This window comes from Paroedura picta, chromosome 2 (assembly GCF_049243985.1).
Source record: "Paroedura picta isolate Pp20150507F chromosome 2, Ppicta_v3.0, whole genome shotgun sequence".
In the NCBI taxonomy this organism is placed as follows: Eukaryota; Metazoa; Chordata; class Lepidosauria; order Squamata; family Gekkonidae; genus Paroedura; species Paroedura picta.
The window spans coordinates 170,036,291-170,060,345 of NC_135370.1; the positions used below are offsets into that span (position 1 = coordinate 170,036,291).

Below are 24,055 nucleotides of genomic sequence, written 5' to 3' on the forward strand. Positions count from 1 at the left end.
GGAAAAAAAAAAGGCAACCCTGTCGATATCTATATGTTCAGAGATATCTATATCTGTCTCCACGAGGATCTGCAAGAACTGGGTTTCGTAAGGGACAGGTGTGACCGAATTCAGAAGATCAAAGAGGCCTTGAGAAATTAATTGGCTCTGGACAGAAATGTTAGCCAGGCCTAAGAATTTAATTGAGGGAAGTGCCCAAGGATTAATAACAGAATCCATTTTTTTTAGATAGTGCGTCCTCCCTTCATTTGAAAAGCAGATGGTGTTATCATAGGGCAGGGACAAAATGCAGTTCTCTGCACAGCATGTCAAAAAGTACTTTTGTATAGCCCCTTGGCAGAGGGAGAAACTTCGGGAAATCTGGAGGATTGTGATGCTGTTGACACAGGAGGTGGACATGGGAAAACCCCATTGGAGGGCAGGAAGAAATCCGAAGTAGATGGAAGTCCCAACTTAGAATCATAGAATAATAGAGTTGGAATTGACCTCTTGGGTCATCTAGTCCAACCCCCCGCACTATGCAGGACACTCACATCCTAATCGCTCATCTACTGTCACCTGCCACCCCCTTGAACCTTCACAGAATCAGCCTCTCCATCAGATGGCTCTCCAGCTTCTGGTTAAAAATCTCCAAAGATGGAGAACCCACCACCTCCCGAGGAAGCCTGTTCTGCTGAGGAGCCGCTCTAACTGTCAGGAACTTCTTCCGGAGGTTTAGACGGAATTTAGAATCATAAAATCATAGAGTTGGAAGGGGCCTCCTGGGTCATCTAGTCCAACCCCCTGCACTATGCAGGACACTCACATCCCTATCGCTCATCCAATGCAACTTGGTTGTGGGCCAAAGAGATTCTGAGAGGAACTGGCTTCTCCAGCTCTTAGAGGTATCTAAATAAAATCTTGGACTGTTAGGAATTGCTTTAGGATGCTTTGGACTGATCCTGCGTTGAGCAGGGGGTTGGACTAGAGGGCCTGTATGGCCCCTTCCAACTCTATGATTCTATGACCTGTATGGCCCCTATCCAACTCTATGATTCTATGATTCTATGATTATATGATTCTATGAATATATATCAGATGTGTCAAAAGATCATGGTGCCCATGTGGAGTTACAGCCATGCTCGTGGGGAGGTTGCAGTAGGAATGGGGAAGAGGGCTCCCTCCAGCCTCTTGTAGGAGTGGTGGTCTGCTGGGGGAAGAGGAACGAAGGGACAGTTTTGCCCCCTTTTCCCCATTCTGTGCAGCATTCTGAGCCACGTTTCTCTTATAACTTGCGGATCCCGTTACCCTTGGAATAGGCTATTCTGGGACTAGAAAAGATTCTGGGCTGGGAGACAGATCCTGTGTCCTTTCTCTCTCCCTTGCCCGGGCCTGGCTTGAAAAGGGAATGTTTTCCCTGGAGCAGGGGTAGTCAGCCTGTGGTCCTCCAGATGTCCATGGACTACAATTCCCATGAGCCCCTGCCAGCATTTGCTGGCAGGGGCTCATAGGAATTGTAGTCTATGGACATCTGGAGGACCACAGGTTGACCACCCCTGCCCTGGAGGACCTGCCCTCCCTAGCCAGCCACACAGCTTTCTGCGACCCTTCCTGCAGACAAACCTGGCTGCTGCCGGCAAAGCGTCTGCAGCGTCTTGCCGCTCCACCTGGGCAGTGGTGGCAGCACAGAGGAGGCAGTGGCGAGGGCAGAGAGGAGGATGTGACAGCGGCGGCAGCAGCCAGGCCGAGAACCACCAGCCCCAAGGGCGACACGCACCAGCCAAGCTACTCTGTGCCTCACCAGGGCTGCCTCTCCATGCACCTGTCGCCTCCCCCCTTCCATTCTCCGCCCCGCTAGCGCCTGCTGCGTTTAACACATTTTTGAAAATATTATTTAAAAATGAATTCACTCTCACCCATTTGGGAAAACCCTCCCAAGGCCGCCAAGAAACCACAGGGCTTTTCAAAACCCTGGTTGAGAAAGCCGGGATTAAACAGTACGAAAGGGAGCAAGCCTGAGTAACTGTGGATAACACGCGGTAGATGTTGAGTCCGTGTTGATAAGACACGGACGTGGAAGGCCTGGCCAACACCGAGGCTGTTTTGAAGCCACCCCCTGGACTGAACAAGCGCTCCCTTTCCCCTTCCAGGCAAATCCTACACAATGATCGGAGAAGACAATTCGACGCAGAGCCTCGGCGTCGTCCCGTGCGCTATCTCGTGGCTCTTCAAGTTAATCAACGAGCGCAAGGAGAAGACGGGCACTCGCTTCTCGATCCGCGTGTCTGCCGTGGAGATCAGCGGCAAGGATGAAAACCTTCAGGATTTGTTAGCCGAAGCTGCCAGCGGCAGTCTCCAGGATGGTCAGTCCCCTGGGGTTTACCTGCGAGAGGATCCGATCTGCGGGACTCAGGTAGAATACCTCAGGGCGCTTTTGATGCCTTTGTGTCCTGTCACAAGGCTCCTTTTATCTGACAACCGTTCCCGTTCTTAAAAAGAAAGGAATGATATTTCGATTGCTTTAAAAAAATCTACACTCCTGCCACCGTCCCCAGGTCCCAGAGTGTACATATTTGTTTGCGTGTGTCCCCTGGAGGCTTGCCCACTTCAGAAAGAAGGGCCCCTTCTCCTGATCTTGACGCGTTGTTTTCCTGTTCCAGCTTCAAAATCAAAGCGAATTAAGGGCTCCGACGGCGGAGAAAGCCGCTTTCTACCTCGACGCGGCGCTGGCGGCTCGGAGCACCAGCAAACCGGAGTGCAGCGAAGAGGATCGGAGGAATTCGCACATGCTCTTCACCCTCCATATCTATCAGTACCGCATGGAGAAGAGCGGTAAAGGGGGCAGTAAGTTGGTCTGGCTATAATTCGGTTTATTTTGGAACGGGCTTTAGAAAAAATCATTCGTTCGTTCATTCGTTCATTCGTTCATTCGTTCGTTCGTTCATTCGTTCGTTCGTTCGTTCGTTCATTCATTCATTCATTCATTCATTCATTCATTCATTCATTCATTCATTCATTCGATTTATGACTTGCCACTCCCATGAACTGGCTGGCAGTAAGTTACGATAGTCAATGTCAACAAAAAAAAGGGAAAACATACCCTCTAAAACAGGGGTAGTCAACCTGTGGTCCTCCAGATGTTCATGGACTACAATTCCCATCAGCCCCCCCCCCCGCCCGAACCTTTTTTCCAGTTGGGTTTGAGCTATTGAAACCTAGCAGCTGAGCAGGGCGGTCCGCTTGTTAGCTATTAGGCTTAAATGCCTCTGTTTTGCTTCCCTTTTCAAATGGGGAGAAGCGAAACAGACCCCCAAAATGGCTGCCAGTTTGTGCCCATCCCTAGTGCCCACCGTCCTGTCTAAAAATTCCGGCATTCCGCAGGGCCTGCAAAACGGAACTCTTCCGCCAGGTCTGTGGTTGAGGCTGGTGTGGCAAGGAAGATCTGACCCCCCCCCCCCCAATTGTTAAGAGCGTAAACACCTGATATGTCATCTGCACTCTCTCCTCCCATTCCTGTACTAGATTTCTGGGGGGTTAGTGGGTTGTAGACCGCCATGGTTTTAAAATCTTTTAGGAGTCTGTTCAGTATTTGGATGATTGTCCAGAATTGTTTTAATGGGCTTTTAAAGGTAACATTTTAAATGAGCCTCTTATGGCGCAGGGTGGTAAGGCAGCCGACATGCTGTCTGAAAGCTCTGCCCATGAGGCTGGGAGTTCGATCCCAACAGCCGGCTCACGGTTGACTCAGCCTTCCATCCTTCTGAGGTTGGTAAAATGAGTACCCAGCTTGCTGGGGGGTAAACGGTAATGACTGGGGAAGGCACTGGCAAACCATCCCGTATTGAGTTTGCTATGAAGACGCTGGAGGGCGTCACCCCAAGGGTCAGACATGACTCGGTGCTTGCACCTTTACCTTTACCTTTATGATGGCCCATGGTCTTTATAATCCAGCGGGCTTGTTGCCAGACGGAGTCGTCTCTGCTGTATTTTTGCAGTTCTGCAAGAACTGACTAGTTCTTAGTCTGAGGAAGAGTGCTTGCACTCAACAGCTCATGCTTTGAATAAATCTTTGTTGGTCTTAAAGGTGCCACTGGACTCTGATTTTGTGCTGATTTTGTGCTGCTTCAGGCCAACACGGCTACCCACCTGAATCTTTCAAACTGGGTTAGTGAGTTCCCTGTCCTTAGGATGTTATTGGGTTTCCTTTTCTTTTTAGTGTCGGGTGGCCGCAGCCGTTTACATCTCATCGACCTCGGAAGCTGCGAGAAGGTGTTAAGCAAGAGCCGGGACGGAGGAGGTTCTCTCTGCCTTTCCCTTTCTGCCTTGGGCAGCGTCATTCTAGCCTTAATCAACGGTGCCAAGCATGTGCCATACAAGTAAGTCAATCCGTCTGCTCTCCGGTTTACAGCAGGCTCGTCAGAGTGCTGGCTTCTGGCTTGAGTTCTAGATTGCTTTTCCAAGTTGCATCAGTTGTATACAGGCAGTGTTTGGTGGCGTCTGAAAAGCGATGCCCTTCCAATGCTGCCTCCTTCATAGAATCATAGAGTTGGAAGGGACCTCCAGGGTCATCTAGTCCAGTGGTCCCCAACCTGCGGTCCGCGGTTCCCTCTCCCCGCAGTAAAAAACTTCCCAGGCCGCAAGCTTGTGGCCCGAGAAGCTTCTTACTGTGGGAGGGGGGGGAGAGGGAATAAGGGACGCACCGCGCATGCGCACATGCGCGCTGCGTGGCCGAAATCGTGCATGCGCGGCACTTTCGTGCATGCGTGCATGCGCGAAAGTGCTGCACATGCACTATTTCGGCTGCACAGCGTGCATGTGCGCATGCGCGGCCCCCCCACAGAATCCCTGGCCAGTCTGGCCTGGAGGAAATCCCCCTCTCGACCCCAAAGTGGCAATTGGCATTTCCCTGGGCATGCAAGAAAGAGCCACAAGAGCCAAGGTCACACACAATCCCTTCTGCCCAACCACTTGCAATCTGCCTAAGTTCACAGAATCTGCATTTCTGACAGATGGCTCTCTAGCCTCTGCTTAAAAACTCTGAGAAGGATATTTGGTTGACTCTGAGGGCGGCCCTTGCAGTTCACCCTGTCTAAGGCCAAGCTGAAATTGGGTATGGGTGAATAATATTGGACACAGCCTCCCATTTGGATGGTGATTTGAGGAGTCTATCAAATGGGGCAGGAAAGTTCTCTCATTCAGAATGAGGGCGAGCATTACTGTTTTTACCTTGACTTGACTTTGTGGTGTTGTCCCATAGCCAGACTGGGCAAAAAAGACTGCCCCCCTCACGCAATTACCAAAGCCACTGAAAAAGGACAGAATACGGGGCCAAACTGAACATAAATATAAAGGATGGTTATGTTGACAGTGGCCTTTTATGGAACATTTAAGGCCATTCTTGAAAATCCCCATTTCACATCATTTTCTTACACAGTTTCAGCTCATCTTGAATGTTTGGTCTGTTTGGCCAGCATAAGGAACTGAGAACATTGGTCTTTCCAAACATCTTATAATGGACTTTACTTTTCCTCATTTTTGTATGAGGCTGTTGTAAGCTCCTTTGAGTATAGAATAGGCATCCCTGTGGGCACCTTTGGAATTTTGAGATGGGATGGAGAGCGCCACTCCAAAATGGCTGCCACAGGAGGTGGAGCCAAATGCAAGACCTCCCTCCTTACACCTCCTGTGAAGCAGGAGAGCTGGAAGGGTGAATGGAACCACGTACCAGTCCTCCTGACCTTCCATCATGAAGAGCCCTTTCATTTGAAATAATAACGCTTGCCTTCTAACGGCTGTGCCCACCACCCACTTTCTGAAAAGTCCAACAGGTGCCAAGAGAAGTACTGGTGGGTGCCATATTTGTTAACCGTGGTCAAGAATGAATGAAGCATGTGCTAGTCAAAGTTTGGGGGTGGGGCGTATTATCTCATGCAGATTGCTTTTTTGTTTTAGAATCATAGAGTTGGAAGGGGCCATACAGGCCATCTAGTCCAACCCTCTGCTCAACGCAGGATCAGCCCTAAGTATCCTAAAGCATCCAAAAAAAGTGTGTATCCAACCTTTGCCTGAAGACTGCCAGTGAGGGGAAGCTCACCATCTTCTTAGGCAGCCTATTCCACTGCTGAACTACTCTGACTGTGAACATTTTTTTCCTGACATCTAGCCTATATCGTTGTACTTGTTTTGAGAGATCAGGTTCGGATTTCAGGTGTTCCTTGAGTCTTTTCTCCAATGGGAACGATGTGCAACAAAAGAGAGAGCCATAAATGCCTCTGATCATTGTTGATGCTTGTCTTGTACTCCACAGGGACAACAAGCTCACCATGCTACTGAGGGAATCTCTGGGGAACATCAACTGCAGAACAACCATGATAGCTCATATATCAGATTCACCAGCCAACCATGCGGAAACCCTCAGCACAATCCAGCTTGCCTCACGCATTCACAGAATGAGGAAGAAAAAATCCAAGGTTGGTGTCGAACAGAAATCGTAGAGTGTTCTCATAGGAACGGGTCCCTTGGGCGGGAAGATGAGATTTCTAGATGGTAAACCTGGATTGCCAGCTGTTGATTCAGAAATAGTAATGTCAACTGACACTTCTGGACATCGTGATGGCATCTCCAGACCAACCTGTTAGCCATTCCATCTTTCTGGCCTGCTGCAAACCGAAATGAGAAACGTGGCTCCATCTGTCATGAGAAGGGTCACCAGAATGTCTGTCTTAGTGCTTTGAGAGGAGATGCAGCTGCTGAAAACTACTGCCCTGCCTCGTGTATATAGTGGTGTATATAGCACCCCTCTTGAGAACCATTTGGAGGTGGCTCTCTAATCTGGAGAGCCAGGTTTGATTCCCCACTCTTCCTCCACGTGCAGCCAGCTCACCTACCTCACAGGGTATCTTTTGTGGGGAGTGGAAGGGAAGGTGATTGTTAGCCTCTTTGAGATGCCTTAGGGTAGTATAAAACAGGGTTCAAAAAAACGTGTAGTAGTAGTTGTAATTGTAGTAGTAGCTGTAGTAGATCTTCTTCTTCTTGTTCTTCTTCTTGTTCTTCTTCTTGTTCTTCTTGTTCTTGTTCTTGTTCTTCTTCTTCTTGTTCTTCTTCTTGTTGTTGTTCTTCTTCTTCAGCTGGTAGCCCAGGCTAATTTGAGGCATGGTTTGGTGCATGAGATCAGCATGGCCACCGGGTGTCAAGCGATTACCTTCTTGTGAATGCATTGAAAGTTGTAACAATACAATTTTTGTTTTGTTTTCCCAATAACAGTATGCATCCAGCTCATCTGGAGGAGAAAGTTCGTGTGAAGAGGGCCACATCCGAAAGCCCCACCTGAGACCGTTTCACCCCCGGACCGTTGCTCTTGACCCCGACATTCCTGCACTGAACTTATCCAGCGAGCCTGACTATTCCTCAAGCAGTGAGCAGTCCTGCGACACGGTCATCTACGTCGGTCCCAATGGTACCGCTTTGTCCGATCGGGAACTGACAGATAACGAAGGCCCCCCCGAGTTCGTTCCCATCATCCCTTCCCTGAACAAGAAAAGAAGCAAAGACAACTCTGCTCTAGCCAAAAGCTCGGACAAAGACCATTTCAAGTGCAACACTTTTGCAGAGCTGCAGGAGAGGCTGGAATGCATCGATGGAAGCGAGGAGCCCGTGAAGTTTCCTTGCGGGGAGACTCCCGCCACACCTTGCAGCAACACAGCTCCAGGAAGCGCTGAAAATGGACAGTCTAAATCCAAATCCCCTTCTCCTCCTGGAGCATTTAAAAGGGGAGTTTTGCAGGAACCAGGGCCTCCAAAGAAAGGGCATAATGTTTATTTCCAGCAAAACGGAGGCTGCCCAGAGAAGAACGGGGTTCCGTTAAAACCAGAACACGCCAAACAGCAAACCGTCCCAGAAAGCAGCAAGGCGGATTTGGATGGGGGGAAGAAGACTACGGCCGATTCCTACCAGATGCCAACATGTAGCGTTTTTACGAACCTAGAGCAAAACCAAGCTGCTGCCGAACCAGTCGTAAAAGAAAAATCTTCTCATGTAAAAAGGCCTTTACCCAGCCCTGCTCCTCCGCCTCCGCAGCAGCCATCTCTGTCGAACGCCAAGCAGACCCACCTGCCGTTTGATCGCAGCCACGCGGTCCGAACACCGCCGGTGGGAATGAGTAAGCAACCGGCTGGGGAATGCGAACCCAGCCCGGAAGGCAGCACATTTTCGTCAAGCAATGGCAACATGGAGCTCCCACGGGAGGGCATAGAAGTCCACCGATTCCGGTCCTCTTTCCGGGGGAAGTGCTTTGACCGCGATATACTGACAACGACGGTGACTTTGCAGCAGCCCGTGGAGCTTAATGGGGAAGATGAGCTTGTCTTTACCGTGGTTGAGGAACTTTCCATCAGCGGTATCTTGGATAACGGAAGGCCCGCCAGCATCATCAGCTTCAACAGCGACTGCTCTCTGCAAGCCCTTGCCTCTGGCTCTCGGCCCGTTAGCATCATTAGCAGTATAAATGACGAGTTTGATGCCTACACCTCCCAGGCGAGCGCCTCGGGGGTCAATATCGACATTGTGGTGCCCTTTGCTGAGAACCCATTCTCCAGCAGCAGTAGACGTTCCTCCATCAGTTCGTGGCTAAGCGAAGTCAGTATCTGTACAATTGGGAGCGATGGGGGCCAATCAGGCGACGGCTTCCTTGCCCAGTCTTCTTACGGCTGTCACAAGTCTGAAGAACCTTTTCACCTCGGTGGACCTAACGGCCCCGTCCTGCTAAAAGCCACTCTGAATGACAGCGGGTTTTGCTTTTCAGAACTGGAGAGCGAGAGCATAAATTCAGGCAGAGCATCTTCGGGTGTCCACAGAAGCCCTCCGAACCCGGACGTTACCAAAGCATCTCCGACAGAAAGTGCTCTTCGCGTCACCGATCAGCCAGCAAAAGTTAAGCCTTCTAACTCGCCAAATGCCCCCGTGATCGAAACGATACACTCCAGTCTTCCCCGGAGAACAAAAACTACCTCATCTTCAACCCACAACACCACCCTCAGTTGTAAGGAGCTGCAAAAGCCACACGTGATGTTTGAAGACCCTTGGCTGGTTCGTACGGACAATCACTCGGACGCGAAAAACACAGAGCCTTTGCTCTGTCCAAGCGCTCAGGGGTTGAGCGCTGAGAAACAGCCGGTGAAGTCACAACAATTCGGTAGTTCAGCCAAGCCAGCGAAATCCCAGACCATGCTCACATGTTCGCAGAGGGTGGTCGATGGTTGTGAAATGACTTCCAAGTCGTCCAGCGGAGCGGCTAAGAAATCCGAAGGCCTCACCAGGATGCCGCAGCTCAAACGAGGGGCCACCACCCTGGGCGTGGTTCCTGTGTCCCGTGGCAATTGCGGGACTTCTGAAGGTGCGGGCCGGGGAAGCACCGAAGCCGGTTTTGCCACCGGTAGCCTGAAAAAGAAGAACGCCCCATCCAAATCGAGCATGTTACCCAGGCCAAGCGGGACGATCCCTCCGGCGCCTCCTGTCCGTAAATCAAGCCTCGAGCAGAAAAATGGCGGCCTGCCAAATGGCGGTGGGAAAGCCGCGGGACTGGAGTCTGTTAGGGCTACTCTGGGAAAAGCTGAGGATGAGGTGGATTTGCTGCTGAGGGCTGGGCTGTGTGCTTCCGAAAACCCCGGCAACAGATGCAACCTCAAGGGAGATCACTCTCTGCCAAAAGCGACGTCGAGTTTGAAGGCAAAGACCTCAAAAAGTGAAGCCAGCCACCGCTATGGCAGCCACATGTCCCTTGAAAGGTGTGACAGCTTGACCTCCGTCGGGTCTAAGGCCATGCCGGCCAAGGACAATGGCAACGCGAGCGTCAGCAATGGCCGAACCGGTCGGCTGGTCCCAAGGCTGGGAGTTCCTCCCGCCCCTTCCGGCATGACATCACCTCCATCATATACCTCACCTTTACCCTGCAAAAACAATCTGGCCAAAAGCGGAGCGAGCCAGAAGGCTCCAGCCAGCGGGAATAAGAGCCGCAGCCTCTCGGCGAGTGGGTCCAAGTCCCTGAGCTCCTCTGTGAAGTCGTTAGCTCAGTCTGTCGGGAAGACGTCTAACATCCCTCTGAGCGGGAAAGCGGCCCCCCGCTCCATGCAGGGGGCTGGCAACAAACCGGGACGGGGAACCATTATGGGGACCAAGCAAGCCATTCGGGCAGCGAACAGCCGTGTGAACGAGCTGGCGTCGGGCGGTTCAGTCAAGATGGGCCATTTCCGAGGTTCGACGGATTCCGATAGCGGCAACGACAGCGGAATTAACCTTAGTGACGAGAAGTCGCAGGTCTTGGCCCTGCCGTCCCCGTACAGCAAGATTACTGCCCCGCGGCGGCCCCAGCGGTACAGCAGCGGGCACGGGAGTGATAACAGCAGCGTCTTGAGCGGGGAGCTGCCACCGGCAATGGGCAGGACGGCTCTTTTTTACCATAGCGGTGGCAGTAGCGGCTATGAGAGCATGATCCGGGACAGTGAAGCCACTGGCAGTGCGTCTTCGGCGCACGATTCCATGAGCGAAAGTGGGATCTCTTCACCAGGTCGCATGAGAAGTTTGAAATCCCCAAAGAAAAGGTCAACAGGTAACACACACCTCCAACCCGATAAACGTTTGCAGAGTTTCCTTGGAATTCAATGGTGCTCAGACAGAATGTTCTAGAGCGCATCAGCCTTGTAGACCGCAGTGTGGGTGATTGGTGGAAACGGTCATCCAATCACAGGTGATTTATGGCAACCCTGTAGGGATTGCCAAGCAAGAGTCAAATATCGGGGGGTTGCCATTGACTGCTTCTGCATAGCAACCTTTGACCTACTTGGCGGTCTCCCCTACAAGGACTAACCAGGGATAGCCCCACTTAGCTTCTGAAGTCTGATGAGATCGAGCTAGCCTGGGCTATCCAGATCAGAGCTTGATTATACCTCCCCCCCAAGCTGGTCCCAAAAACAGAAGTCTATCAATTTTTTTAGCATTGAGAAACTGAAGGACAAACATTCTTCAGGCTTGGAGAAACCCCAAAATAAAAATAATTAACTCCTACCCATTCGGGAAACTTTTACAGGGCCATCAAGAAACAACTAGGGTTTCACGAGACCCTGCTTGAGAAAGTCTAATATAATCTATTGACAGTCAAAGCTCCCCTTAACAGATTTGACTTTCCAAAGCTCATCTCCCCCCCCCCCCCAAATCTTGATGGTCTCGACTCTGCTATTTTATTGCAGGCTACCCTCTGAAAGTGTTGTAATATATGAGTCACGAGTGGTGTATAAGACCCCGAGAGGCATATTTCTGGCCTTAAATCACAATATCCATTTGATACTCAAAGTCCTGTCCAATGTGTTTTACCTATTGATGGATTCTTCAGGGCCAGTTGTTCCTTGATGGGATAGATGTGGTTGCTTCTCCCCGGTTCGCCTGCCCCACGCTCCTCCAGAAACCATCATGCCGGTGGCAGGGGCGGATGTGAACCCCCAGTATTGGCCCATCCACAAGGGGATCATGGAAAAGCAACCCATCGACCCAAGCTGATCCCAAAGCACAACCACTAGGAGCAGAATGAATGGAAGCCTGAACGGCGGGTGCTCAGCGGCAGTGGGTGACGCGGGAGATTCCTGCAGGGGTGCACTTTCCCGGACCGACGCAAGGAGGCTGTGGGCCGGCCACTTCTGGAAAAAACGGGGGTCTGGCATTTGCCATTTCTGGGTAGGGTAGCTGAATGGGGGGCTGTGGGACAGCTGCAGAGTTTTCTGGAAGAAACATCAACCCTTGACTCATTCCAATCCGGTTTCTAACCTGGCCACAGGGTGGAGAGGGCTTTGGTTGGATCTGGGCAGGTCTTGCTACACTATGAGCATGAGGTAGGCCACTGCAGTGCTAATAAAGCAAATTAACTTGATCGTGTTCAGAAGATAGTCCCGTTGGTTGGTTTTGAACCCTAACCCAGTGGTCCCCAACCCGCGGGCCTCGGCCCGGTGCCGGGCTGTGAAGACCTCGGCGCCGGGCCGTGGCTCCTTCTTCCCTCCCCCCCGAAGCGAGAAGCTCGCCAGGCCGCGAGCAAATCGGCCGCCAAAGCGGCCGATTAGCTCGCAGCCTGGCGAGCTTCTCACTTCGGGAGGGGAGGGAAGAGAAGCTTTAGCGGCCGATTTGCTTGCGGCCTGGAGGGGCCGGGAGGGGAAGCCGCGGCTGCCGGCATGGCGGCGGCGCAAACGCGCATGCGCGGACCGCCGTGCACACGCATTTGCGCCCCTGCTGGGCGCAAACACGCGTGCGCGGCAGTCTGCGCATGCGCGTTTGCGCTGGGGCTGCCGCGCATGCGCGGGCCCCCGGGCCGCCCTCTTTGCCCACTACGCCGCAGCGGTCCACAGCAAGCGGAAGCTTGCGGACCGCTGCCCTAACCCCCTGATTACCGGCAACTTTCTTAATCGCCTTCTGTAACCCCACTCAAGATTCTGACAACCCCTATGTACGTTTTGAAGAATATGGCTTGGAATACATTATTTTAAAACCAAAAAATCCCTTTTAACTCGCCATGTTCATCCTTGTAATTGCAAAGAACCCGTCTAGGAGGTCTTTTTGATCGACATATTTACCAAGTGAAAATTAAAGCGAGAGAAAAGAATTTGTTTCTTTTTTAAAAAAAAAATCCCAGGGCACTAAACTTTGTGATTAATGCTGCTAATTAACTACAGACCCAAGGCTTTCATTAGTTTTACAGTGTATTTAGGCAAACAATTGAAATTAGAAATAGATTGGAGATGCGCTGGTTTAATCAGTTCGGAGCAGCTTCTTTGACATCAGCGTTTACTCCTTCCCACTTCAGGGGGAGGGGCTGTTGCTCGTTGGAAGAGCTTCTGCACGGCACTCGGAAGGTCCCAGGTTCAATCTCCAGTTTAAAAGGACCAGGCTGGAGGTGGGATGAAAGACCTTAGCCTGAGACCCTGGAGAGCCATGGAGAGGGGCCATAGCTCAGTGGCAAAGCCTCTGCTTGGGATGCAGAAGGTCCCAGGTTCAATCCCCATCATCTCCAGTTTAAAAGGACCAGGCTGGAGGTGGTGTGAAAGACCTCCGAGACCTTGGAGCGGCATGGAGAGGGACCATTGTTCAGTGCCAAAGCCTCTGCTTGGGATGCAGAAGGTCCCAGGTTCAATCCCCATCATCTCCAGTTTAAAAGGACCAGGCTGGAGGTGGTGTGAAAGACCTCCGAGACCTTGGAGAGGCATGGAGAGGGGCCATAGCTCAGTGGCAAAGCCTCTGCCTTGCTTGCAGAAGGTCCCAGGTTCAATCCCCATCATCTCCAGTTTAAAAGGACCAGGCTGGAGGTGGTGTGAAAGACCTCCGAGACCTTGGAGCGGCATGGAGAGGGACCATTGTTCAGTGCCAAAGCCTCTGCTTGGGATGCAGAGGGTCCCAGGTTCAATCCCCGGCATCTCCAGTTTAAAAGGACCAGGCAGGAGGGGATGGGAAAGACCTCAACCTAAGACCCTGAAGAGTCATGGAGAGGGGCCATAGCTCAGTGGCAAAGCCTCTGCTTGGCTTGCAGAAGGTCCCAGGTTCAATCCCCAGCATCTCCAGTTAGAAAGGACCAGGCTGGCGTGAAAGACCTCTGCGTGAGATCATGGCAAGCCGCTGCTTGTCTGAGTAGGCAATACTGATTTTGATGGGCCAGTGGTCGGGTTCAGTACAAAGCAGCGTCACGTGTGTTCATGTACACTAGAAGGGGCTTTTGTGTAATTTGATTGGGACGAGCCAGACTGAAGGACAAACCTCTTCCATAGCAACGAGAAGCATATCTTGCTGAAGTGATGTTTGATTGCGCTTTTTTATCTAGGAAGAGAAAATGACTTATTTATTGAAAAGTTGGTTGGATCCACCCCTTCAACATACACAGACAACCAATCTGCACCTCAGGAGGTCTTTGGATGCAAGAACATTTAGTGCAGGCCACAAGATAACCATCTTCAATCTTTACTAGTATCAAGGCCCGTTGGAACAAGGGGCTGGAGAAAGCTGGGGCAGTGCCTCTCCCCACCCCCGGGAGGCCAGCAGGCAGAAGTGGGTGACCTTGCAGAGGGAGCTTGGCTATCAGGCTGTCCCCACACTGGCTGAGGTTTGTTTGGAGGGGGAAGTCCAGATCTATGGCCTGCAAAGCAGACAGTGGGTCTCTGAGCTCTTGGTAGCGCTGAAACAGGCATGGGTGTGGTGCAAGAGGACTCCCACCCAGAAGCTCAGCCGTCCATGGCCTGTCTCTAGAGCGACTGGCTTTGGCAACAGCAATTGAAGTCTGAGAGCTCAGCGGTTGCCAGGCAGATCCCTTGTACTGCCTTTCTTCTGTTGGTGGGACACCCCCCCCCCCACTGAGAGCCAATTGGTTAGAGTTTTACCCAGTGTGTTGTTGTGGACACACACCGGGAATTCTTAGGGATGGGGGGGATAACATAAAATTGACTGTATAGCATATAAATCACTTGAGCAGAGGGTTGGACTAGGTGGCCCTTCCTCTCCCCACAACAGGCATCCTGTGAGGTAGGTGGGGCTGAGAGAGCCCTGACAGAACTACTCTGTGAGAGCAGCTCTGACAGGCCTGTGACTAGCCCAAGGTCACCTAGCTGGCTGCACGTGGAGGAGGAGGGGAGAATCAAACTTGGCTCGCCAGATTGGGGTGCACCGCTCTTAGCCAGCACCCCAAGCTGGCTCGCCACCAGGTGATCAATCAACTCAATGTGACCGATTTCTTTTTTGTTTAAACACAATCGAGGTTTGGGATGAAATGAGGTAGAGACGCGTGCAAACAGATGCACGTTAATTTGAACATTCAGCAAGCTGCCCTGAGCCCACGTGTTCAGGCAGGGCATGTATCAAATTAGAAAACATTTCCTGGCCCCGGTAGCCAATTTTGCCTCACTCTGCCTAGTCAGTCTAAAGGCCCGATTCGGTCTCCGTTTGCTGCGGGCCCCCTTCTTAAGTCTCTCCTGCAAATCAATATTAACAGCGGTGTAAAGTTGCACACATATTGAGACAGAATTACCGGCTGATGAATTCGTGTTTGGTTTTGCCCGAGGAAATGCTTTATAAGACCTTTTTGAAAATGACAAATGGTTTCTTTTTCTCACCCCCCTACTCCAGTTGGAATTCTCCTCTCTCGATGCATTACAGCATAACCTTTTGAGTGCTTAACACTTTGACACATGCTGCTGTGTTCAGAGGTTGTTCTAGGTTTTAGTTCGGGGGGGGGAATGACTGGTGCTGGAACTACACATAGTGTTTTCATTCATTTAAAACAATTGTAAATCCCTACCCCTACCTCGGAATGTAGATGCAGGCAAGGCCATTTTACCCATGTAGAACATGCTACACGTCCCTCACAGTGCCTTCCCACCCATGGATCCGGGAAGTAAATTTTCACCTGCTCCCTTGCCCCTCTTTAAGGACTCCTAGGGTGACACCTCCTTCCTCTGCGGGGGGCCTCTCCACCCCCAGTCTGGTTGTTCCTGCTGAAATTCTGGTAGGGCCCCTTGAATTCTTAAACCAATCCTGGCTGTAGGGTTTTGCTTTTTTGAGGGACAGGATGGTGGAAGAAGAAGGGCTCTTTAACGCTTCCCCTCCCTACCCTTCCTGGCTGAAAAGTGCCTCTTACCCTCTGCTTGTATCTCTGCTGCGTGGGGGTGGGGGGAAGGATACAAGTACCAGCAAATTGTCTCCAGCCACTCTGAAGTGGTTTTTTTCCAGGAGGAGAACAGCAGGAAGGAAGAGGGTTAAAGTCCCCATCTTGGACATTATCTCCAGACCACCCTTGACAAAACAAAAATGAAAAACAATCTGTTGCCAAAAAAAGAGAGGTTATTTTAAAGCTGTTATGAAAGAAAAGATAACGTGCAGTTTAAGCCTAGGAGAAAACATCACAGCACAAAGAATAGCTAGGTCCAAGTTGAGAGGCATCTCAGAGGCCAAGAAGATTTTCTGGGGATGAGTCTTTGAAAGTCAAAACTCCCTCTGTCAGATACCTGTGTTGTACAGCAGACCACAGCCCTCTGAAACTCTTCATGGAAGAGTTATGAACTTGCTCTGAACACTGAGGCTTGTGGAGTCTTTGAACAGGTTCTGTGTCAACAAGAGAAGTCCCAGGCAAAATGTGTTTCGCCTTCCGCTATAAATTCCATATGGGCAAGATCCTTGGTTTTCGGTGGGCCCTTCTGTCTGTGGAATTTTGGACAGAAGAGGAGCCATGATCTGAGGTAGGGACTAACCTCATATGATACAAGTTTAGTGTTTTGGAAAATTCAGGGAAACTAAGTGACAATTGGGGCCCTAGTACAGCACTCTTAACCCCTAGAGTTCACTGTGTTGACCTCATCCTGCTCATCATCTTGGTGTATCAGTTGAGAGCGGGGGCATCTAATCTGGAGAAACGGGTTTGATTCCCTATCCCTTCTACACGTGCAGCTAGCTGGGTGACCTTAGGTCAGTCCCAGTTCTCTCAGAACTCTCTCAGCCTCATCTACCTCACAAGGTGTCTTTCGCAGGGAGAGGAAGGGTAGGCGATTAGAAGCTGCTTTGAGGCTCCTTTGGGTAATAAATGCAGCATACCAAAAAACCCAATTCTAATTCCAACCATCCACTCACGATCAGGATTCAGGATGGGGTTAAGCAGATAGGGAGAGGCTGAGGTCACAAGAGTTCTCTCGTGGTTTCTGTGCCTGGGAGGGGGCGGAGCCTGTATGCCTACTCCTGCCTTAAACCGCATTTGTCTCTCCCCCACTCAGTCCTCCTTGAGCCTGCCTGTTAACGTGGGTGGTGATGTCACTTCCTGTGACATGTAACTTCTGGGGGTGTGGCCAGCTGAGATCACTCCCGGGGCTCCTCAGAGTTGGAAAAATTATTTCAGGGCCTTCTCTGTAGTCAAAAAGTTGAAAAAGACTGCCCTAAGCTATGCAGTCCTAAGTGTTCTCCTCCTAGGACTGTTGCCGTAGCCCTCCCAACCCCGGGTCTTTTTGTTTGCTCTTTTATGCACCTTTTCGAGCTCTTCTTCAGGTACAGTGACCAGAACTGCAAACAGAATCCCAAGTGTGGATATTTCATTGCATGGGACGGGGAAGAACTCTGATCGAGACCCCGCTTATTCTCCACTTCTGTTTTCCAGGCTTCCAGCGCCGTCGACTCATCCCAGCCCCCCTCCCCGATTCCGCATCCCTGGGGAGAAAGCCAAATGTCACCGGTCAGTGGGTTGATCTACCACCTTTGCCGGGCACTTTGAAAGAGCCCTTTGAAATCAAAGTTTATGAGATTGATGACGTGGAACGACTACAGCGACGCAGACAAGAGGAAACGGAGGTCAGCACATATTTTACGGCCTCGCGGGGCAATTTGAATCGCCTAACGCACGAGGCCGGATCACCGCTCAGGTGCTGGCCTGGCAGTATTTGGGGGAGGAGGGGCTGCTGCGAATGCCGCTGTGATGATCAGTTTTTGCTCTCCGAATGTCGGAGAAAATAATTGCTGCTTGCCATTAACTATGTGGAACGCAGCTGATGGAATGAGCGGAGAAGCCCGGTTGCTCTACTACGTTAGGGGAACGCTTTACAACCGTGGCTCGCCTGATGAAATTTTACGGGCCTCCTTCTCTAAAGGGTCATTAACTCTTTATGTAAACGGCATAAAGTGCCCTGCTTAGAATTTGGTTAAATGCAAGACAGTTGCGTGAGGTTTAATTTACTTGCGATGGGCAAAACAGCCCGGCGAGTTCGCGAAAGGAATGCCATTGGTGGTGAATGTTATTTTTTAAAAATCTTGTGTCTTCCCTTTTCTTTTGCAACAGCCTTTCCAGGATGTTGAAAAGGTAAGTCAACGGCATCTCCTAGCTGAATAAGGATCTTTATTATAGAGAAGGGCTGAACTTTCAGGCAGCAAGGACGTGGTCTCCAGTTGCTGGGCTATGGGTCCCGGATGTAGGGGAAGGGGTGAATTTTCAAGGGAGGAGCTTTGGACAGGGGAAAGAGAGCTTTTGGAGGGCAGGATGACATTGCCAAGGGCAGGGCAGGCACTTTGGGTAGGAGGAGATTGCCAAAGGGATAGGGCATTTGGAGGGGAGGTGCTTCGGGATGGAGGAGATTGTAAAGGGGAAGGCAGCATTTGCAGTGGAGGAGCATTGGGCAGGACAAGATTGCCAAGGAAAGCAAGCATTTGTAGGCGATGAGTCACTTGGGTAGTGCCTGGGAGGCTTTTGCTGAAGGATTAGGCCGGGGAGGAGAGCAAAGCGCAGGGGGCAGTTGCAGAGGAAAAATCTGTAGATGGGTATGAACGATAAGGGTCTCTCCGTGGATCCTCTGCAACTCGATCCCCCACCACTTTGCTCCAGCCCGTCTTCAAGACTGCATTTTGGGGCTACCTCCCCAAAAGGAGGTGATAGGGAGGAAGGAGTAAACATCTCCTTCCACCTGCAGCCTCTCCATAGAAGATGTCCGCTCAACCCGAGCTTTGCATGTTAGAGGGGGACATGCGGTTGGGAAGCATCAGAGTTCTACGCATGGGGCTTCCTATCGCATGATAGCGCTGCGGGAAGAAAACAATCTCCGCACACACAATTGTCATTTAAGAGAAGTACATTAACTCAGAGGATGGCAATAAAAGCCTTAAGTGCCTACAGCCTGTCACTTTTATTAGATTAGTATCTACGAAAGTCCACTTCCAGCAGGGGTAGTGGGCGGGAGAGAACGTACTCATTGTTTAATGTTACACGTCCATGTAGTACTTAAAGCTGAACGATGCGGGCTCGGGAGGGGGGTAGGGGGGGTAAAAGCAGGCGTGCAGCCCCTGATAGTCATAGCATTTTTTTTTCCGTTTGGTCTTCCCCAAGGGCCTGATCTATTTTAATACCAAGTTGAAAATCCTGGAGAGGCGCCATCAGCGGATTAGAGAAGTGAAAGCAAAGCACGAGCTCTTAAGGGACGAGTTGGAAGAAACAAAAGGCAGGCTGATGTTGGACCCAAACAAGTGGAAAGGAGAATGTACGTATTGCTCCGTGGATCGCAGCCATTGACCGCCTTGATTTGGTTAAAGTTAGCGGGGCCGTGGAGAGAAAGGGGAGCCAGGGGCACAAATTCCTGCGGAGCCTCGGTCAGTCAGGGGGCCTAGGAGCACTGTGTAGGTTATTAGAATCATACAACCATAGAAGAGTTGGAAGGGGCCATACAGGCCATCTAGTCCAACCCCCTGCTCAACGCAGGATCAGCCCAAAGCTTCCTAAAGCGTAGCACAATATACCCACTCAAATAATGTATCTGGAACAGGAAGGGGGGGGGGGTCGTTCACTGACATCCAGACTTAGGAGAAGAAAGTGCCATCAAGATTCATGCCAACCACTTCTGTGGGGCGTTCCAGACAGAGGTGGTCTGCGATTGGCTGGCAACCAGTCTTGCTTGGTGATCTCCCATCTATGGTCAACCTGCTTAAATCTGAGGCCCTGGCCAGCTTGGTCCCTACTGGGGTAACTGGGCTGCTGTCCTAAGTTATGGCTTAGCCCAAATTTTCTCAACCTTTTTACTGTTGAGAAACTCCTGAGAAATTCATCAGGCTTGGAGAAACCCCAGAAGTTATGTCAGCAGGCCACTTCCTCCCTGGAAATCACAGGTCACCAGAAATGACATCACCAGGACATTCCCACCAGATGTGACATCATGCCACAAACACACCCCATGTCAGAAATAGCCAAGAGGCCTACTCCGCTGGGCCAGGAACAGGGTTAACAGTTGCTGCCACCACACCAGCCGTCGTGGTTTTGTCTGCCCGTCCAGTTGGGCACAGTATTCCAGCTTGCCATCTGCACCTATGCTGTGCTTCTCTACCAGTCCCTGGGCAATACCTACTAGTACTGATGGGACTCCAGAAAATGTGGCAGTGAACTAACATAATGGAATTTTCTGAGACATAACTCTTATCGTTTTGGTTGTCTGTTATCTGTAAGCTCCTGACCAGGTTTTATGGCATGCCATCTGAGCTATATCCTGAGGCTGATAGGAGTGAGTTCTTAATAGCCAACCACTCTATCCTGGCTTTCTCCTCAAATGGCCCCTGTTATTTTATGGCCTCACAGAGTCGTGACCACACATCAACAGTCCATGGTTTTGTTATTGACCAATGTTTTGTCTTTTCTTGATACAGTTGAGGTTGACCCCGACCTTGACAAGGAGTCGCAGGATTACCTGGAGGCACTGGAGCTAGTGACTGATGAACTGGAGCAGTGTGTCAATCTGTGCAAGTCACACGTCATGATAGTCACCTGCTTTGACATTGGCGTGGCTGCTGACACCCAGGAGGGAGCACGAGAAGTGGAAGTTTGAAGGTGGTCTGCAAAGGGACCTGAGGAGGTGAAGGCAGACTTTCAAAACAAGTGGGAAGGAGGGGAGAAAAGACGTGTGTTGGAAAGTGGAAGTGAGAGCAGGAAGACTTAAAGCGACAAAGAATGTTGTCGAAGCCTGGAAATTGTTGAGATCCTTGGAATGTGTGAAATCTTTATGGTGCCTCAGCAATCGATTAATTGTACAAAGATCAGCCTGATTTATAATACAAGACAGCAAAAAAAAAAAAAAGCCCACGAATTCTACAAAGAACCAATTCCTATTTGAGAAGCGGAAGTGCCTTTAAAGTTCATTTGTGACTTGTTTTTTTATTTTGTACTTGTTGCTAGAATTGAAACCAGCAAACCTAAACAGACCATAAAATGTATTCCTATCAAATATTTTATACTGTATAGTGTAATTTATGACTATATGTAAAAAAAAAAAAACCCAACGAAATTGTAGCAAAAGCAATAAGTAAATTATGTTTTCATACCTGAATTTGCCTCCTTGTTTTACAGAAAAGCTGGCTTATGTAGCAGAACAAAAAAAAATGTATTATAATTGGTTTTTCATGGTTTAGGATTTGACCTATTTTTATGAACATTTATCTATGGGGAAAGGTGTATTATGAAATTTCAGAATGATTGGTTTGTATTCGGTTTTTGTACTCTTCCTTTTTCAGATCATGATAAACATGTTTGTTTTCCATGTTTTTTATATAAAAAAAATATTAGGGCTGCAACATATCTTCGATCAATCGGTTAGGTTGATCGATCGAAAAACCTTTTGATAAATTGAAAAGGTGCCTCCTGATTAAATGGACGTCAGCTTTTTAAAGTGCTTAACATTATTTTTAATACACATGTCTACCAAAAACACTAGATGGTAGGCGCCATCTTTGAAAAGGCATTCCGTCCCGCCCACTCCGTCCTCATTGGCCTCTTCTAAGATGGCGTCTGGTCTGACTCTTACATGCAAAATGTAGAAGAAAGGAATGGCTTTTTTTCCCCCTCTGGAACTGTAGTTGGTATTCGGATGCAGTTTTAATCTATTAATTAATTGACAAATCGACTAGAACTCATTGTATCAAGTTCTTTAATCAGGCAACAGTCCTAATAAGTGTATCAGCAACTTTCACAGGCCACATTCCTGAAACTGCTCCCTTCCCAGTGACCAAATAGAAGTCAAGGGAGGGGATTACTCTAGAACAGGGGTAGTCAAATTGCGGCCCTCCAGATGTCCATGGACTACAATTCCCAGGAGCCCCTGCCAGCAAATGCTGGCAGGGGCTCCGGGGAACTGTAGTCCATGGACATCTGGAGGGCCACAGTTTGACTACCCCTGCTCTGGAAGTAAGCAGTCAAGAAAGAGCCTTGGCAGCTAGGGGTCAAATTATACATTACGCACAAACATGTTTATGCAAATCCTGATGAAAGTTTCAAGTCAAAGCTGATTTTGGTAGCAGTCAGTTTTTCACTGGAGAAGGGTGGGAACATCATCAGAATCTTTCCCCCACCCACCACTGTACAACTTCAGATACTGTCCAAGCCCCCCCCCCCAAAGTAATGTGTTTCAAATCTGTCTTCAGAAAGCTTGGTGTAGTGGTTAGGAGTGTGAACTTCTGTTCTGGCGAGCCAGGTTTGATTCTGCATTCCGTCACATGAAGCCAGCCGGGTGACCTTGGGCTCACCACAGCACTGATAAAGCTGTTCTGACCGAGCAGGAATATCAGGGCTCTCTCAGCCTCACCTCCCTCACAGGGTGTCTGTTGTGGGGAGAGAAAAGGGTAGGTGATTGTAAGCCGCTTTGAGGCTCCTTCGGGTAGAGAAAAGCGGCATATAAGAACCAACTCTTCTTCTTGTTCTTCTTGTCTATGAAGCTGCTTGAAAGGTCCTTTCAGCGAAAAATCAATGAATGGACGTTTGTCGAAAATTTGAGATAGAATCATAGAATCATAGAGTTGGAAGGGGCCAAACAGGCCATCTAGTTCAACCCCCTGCTCAACGCAGGATCAGCCCAAAGCATCCTAAAGCATCCAAGAAAAGTGTGTATCCAACCTTTACTTAAATCTGCCGGTGAGGGGGAGCTCACCACCTCCTTAGGCAGCCTATTCCACTGCTGAACTACTCTGACTGTGAACATTTTTTCCCTGATGCATAAAGAGATGCAACCCTTAATCGAACGCAACCTTTATCAGGATTTTAACACATGTGTTTGTGTATATTTTGACTCTCTAATTAATTAACCTCATTCATTACTGACCCTCTTTTCTAAATCTCCTTAACCCAGGGGCTGGACTTTATAAGGCCCTCACACTGTATCCTCCTCAGTAAGGTTTTCGTTTCGAACGCCCCCCCCCCTCAAACCAGCACCCTAGTATCAAGGGTGACTGCATGGCCCAGGGTAGGGAAGCCCTTGCTGGGTTGGATATGCTCAGATCTGGCTGTTTGTGACCCCTGCCTTAATGCAAGCTGAAGAAATCTGTAAGGAACAACACTGTGGCTTTTGACCTTTTCCGAGTGCAGGAACGTGGGAAAGTACATTTATTACCAAAATCACAAAGCGGTGGGGTTTTTTTAAAAAGAAAAATCTTTTCTTTTTAGTAAATGTTAAGTTAGGTCCATATTTTTGTATAGTTTTGACAATGGCTATAGCATTTGCATTTTTATGAACTTTGAAAGACAGATATATCTTTTTACCGTTTTTTCTAAGGAAGGCAAACTCTCAGGATCGTTTCTATACATGCTGCATGACTCTTTGTGCTTTTTTTCGGGAAGGACACCACTTTTCGGGTCGAGGTCAGTTTGTTGCCAAACAAGAATAACTTTTGGAAAAAAAAAGTTTGATAAGTGTCTGTAACGATTGCATTTCATAAGGAACCATATTTTCTGATCATCTTGCTTTGTATGGGGTTGGTTTTCCCTCCACCCCCCTGGGAAAAAAAAATTCTTTGTATAAATGTATACTATAATGGCTTGCTTCAGCTTTTCCATGTGAATAAAAAAGATACATCTATTGTTATTATTTCTCCTGATTCTCAAGATGAATGGGTCCTGTGATCTTCTGTGCTAGAAAGGGATACCGAGATATCACTTTCCTCCGTCAAAAAAGAGACAGGAAATACGTCCCAAAGTAACTAACCTATTTCCAACCTGCCGGGAAAGCCGACTACGGCATGTGCATAAATCTCCTGATTAAGAGAAGAGTTTGAATGGAACATTTGCCCCCTATTTCTCCCTCTCAAAATGAGGAAGTACATCCCTCGAACTGTCATTGAAGTGTACTTTCAGATCATTCAACTACTCCCCGGTGACCTAGATAGCCAAATTTGGGATCTGAAAAATTTAGTCTGTTGAGGTCTGCTCAGCCAGCAACTCTCCAGGGCCCCCGACAGAGAACTTTCACACCATCCCCTAGCTGACCTCTTTAACTGGGGAGGTGGGGGGGGGGGTTGGTTAAATCTGGATTGAACTCACAAAGCGGATGCCGTAGCACTGAACCTTTGGCCCTCTCTGACGTGCCAACTGGCATACCTCTGAGTCCAGTCCATCCCAGGAAGTTGTAATATGAGGGTATTCAACATTACATGTATTACCCAGTACTCAGGTATGGACAGGAAACTGGGCATGTATTAATTAATTAATTAATTAATAATTAATTAATTAACTGAAAACAGGTTTTCTCAACTTGTTTTACCAGTGAGAAACCCCTGAAACATTCTTCAG

At 49.5% G+C, this 24,055-nt stretch overlaps 1 protein-coding gene across 3 annotated transcripts in view; it reads left to right on the forward strand.

Moving 5' to 3' along the window:
* The window catches only part of KIF26A (kinesin family member 26A), a 205,902-nt gene extending 182,529 nt beyond the window's left edge, over positions 1–23,373 (forward strand). For all 3 annotated transcript variants that reach the window (XM_077323808.1, XM_077323809.1, XM_077323810.1), the window contains 9 exons: positions 2,130–2,392; positions 2,640–2,823; positions 4,196–4,355; positions 6,287–6,449; positions 7,243–10,582; positions 17,135–17,325; positions 17,810–17,830; positions 18,848–18,998; positions 20,152–23,373. In XM_077323808.1, the coding sequence (XP_077179923.1) occupies positions 2,130–2,392; positions 2,640–2,823; positions 4,196–4,355; positions 6,287–6,449; positions 7,243–10,582; positions 17,135–17,325; positions 17,810–17,830; positions 18,848–18,998; positions 20,152–20,330 (4,652 nt within the window). In that variant the 3' untranslated portion in view covers positions 20,331–23,373. The remainder of the gene's footprint in view (positions 1–2,129; positions 2,393–2,639; positions 2,824–4,195; positions 4,356–6,286; positions 6,450–7,242; positions 10,583–17,134; positions 17,326–17,809; positions 17,831–18,847; positions 18,999–20,151) is intronic.
* The last annotated feature ends 682 nt before the right edge of the window (positions 23,374–24,055 follow it).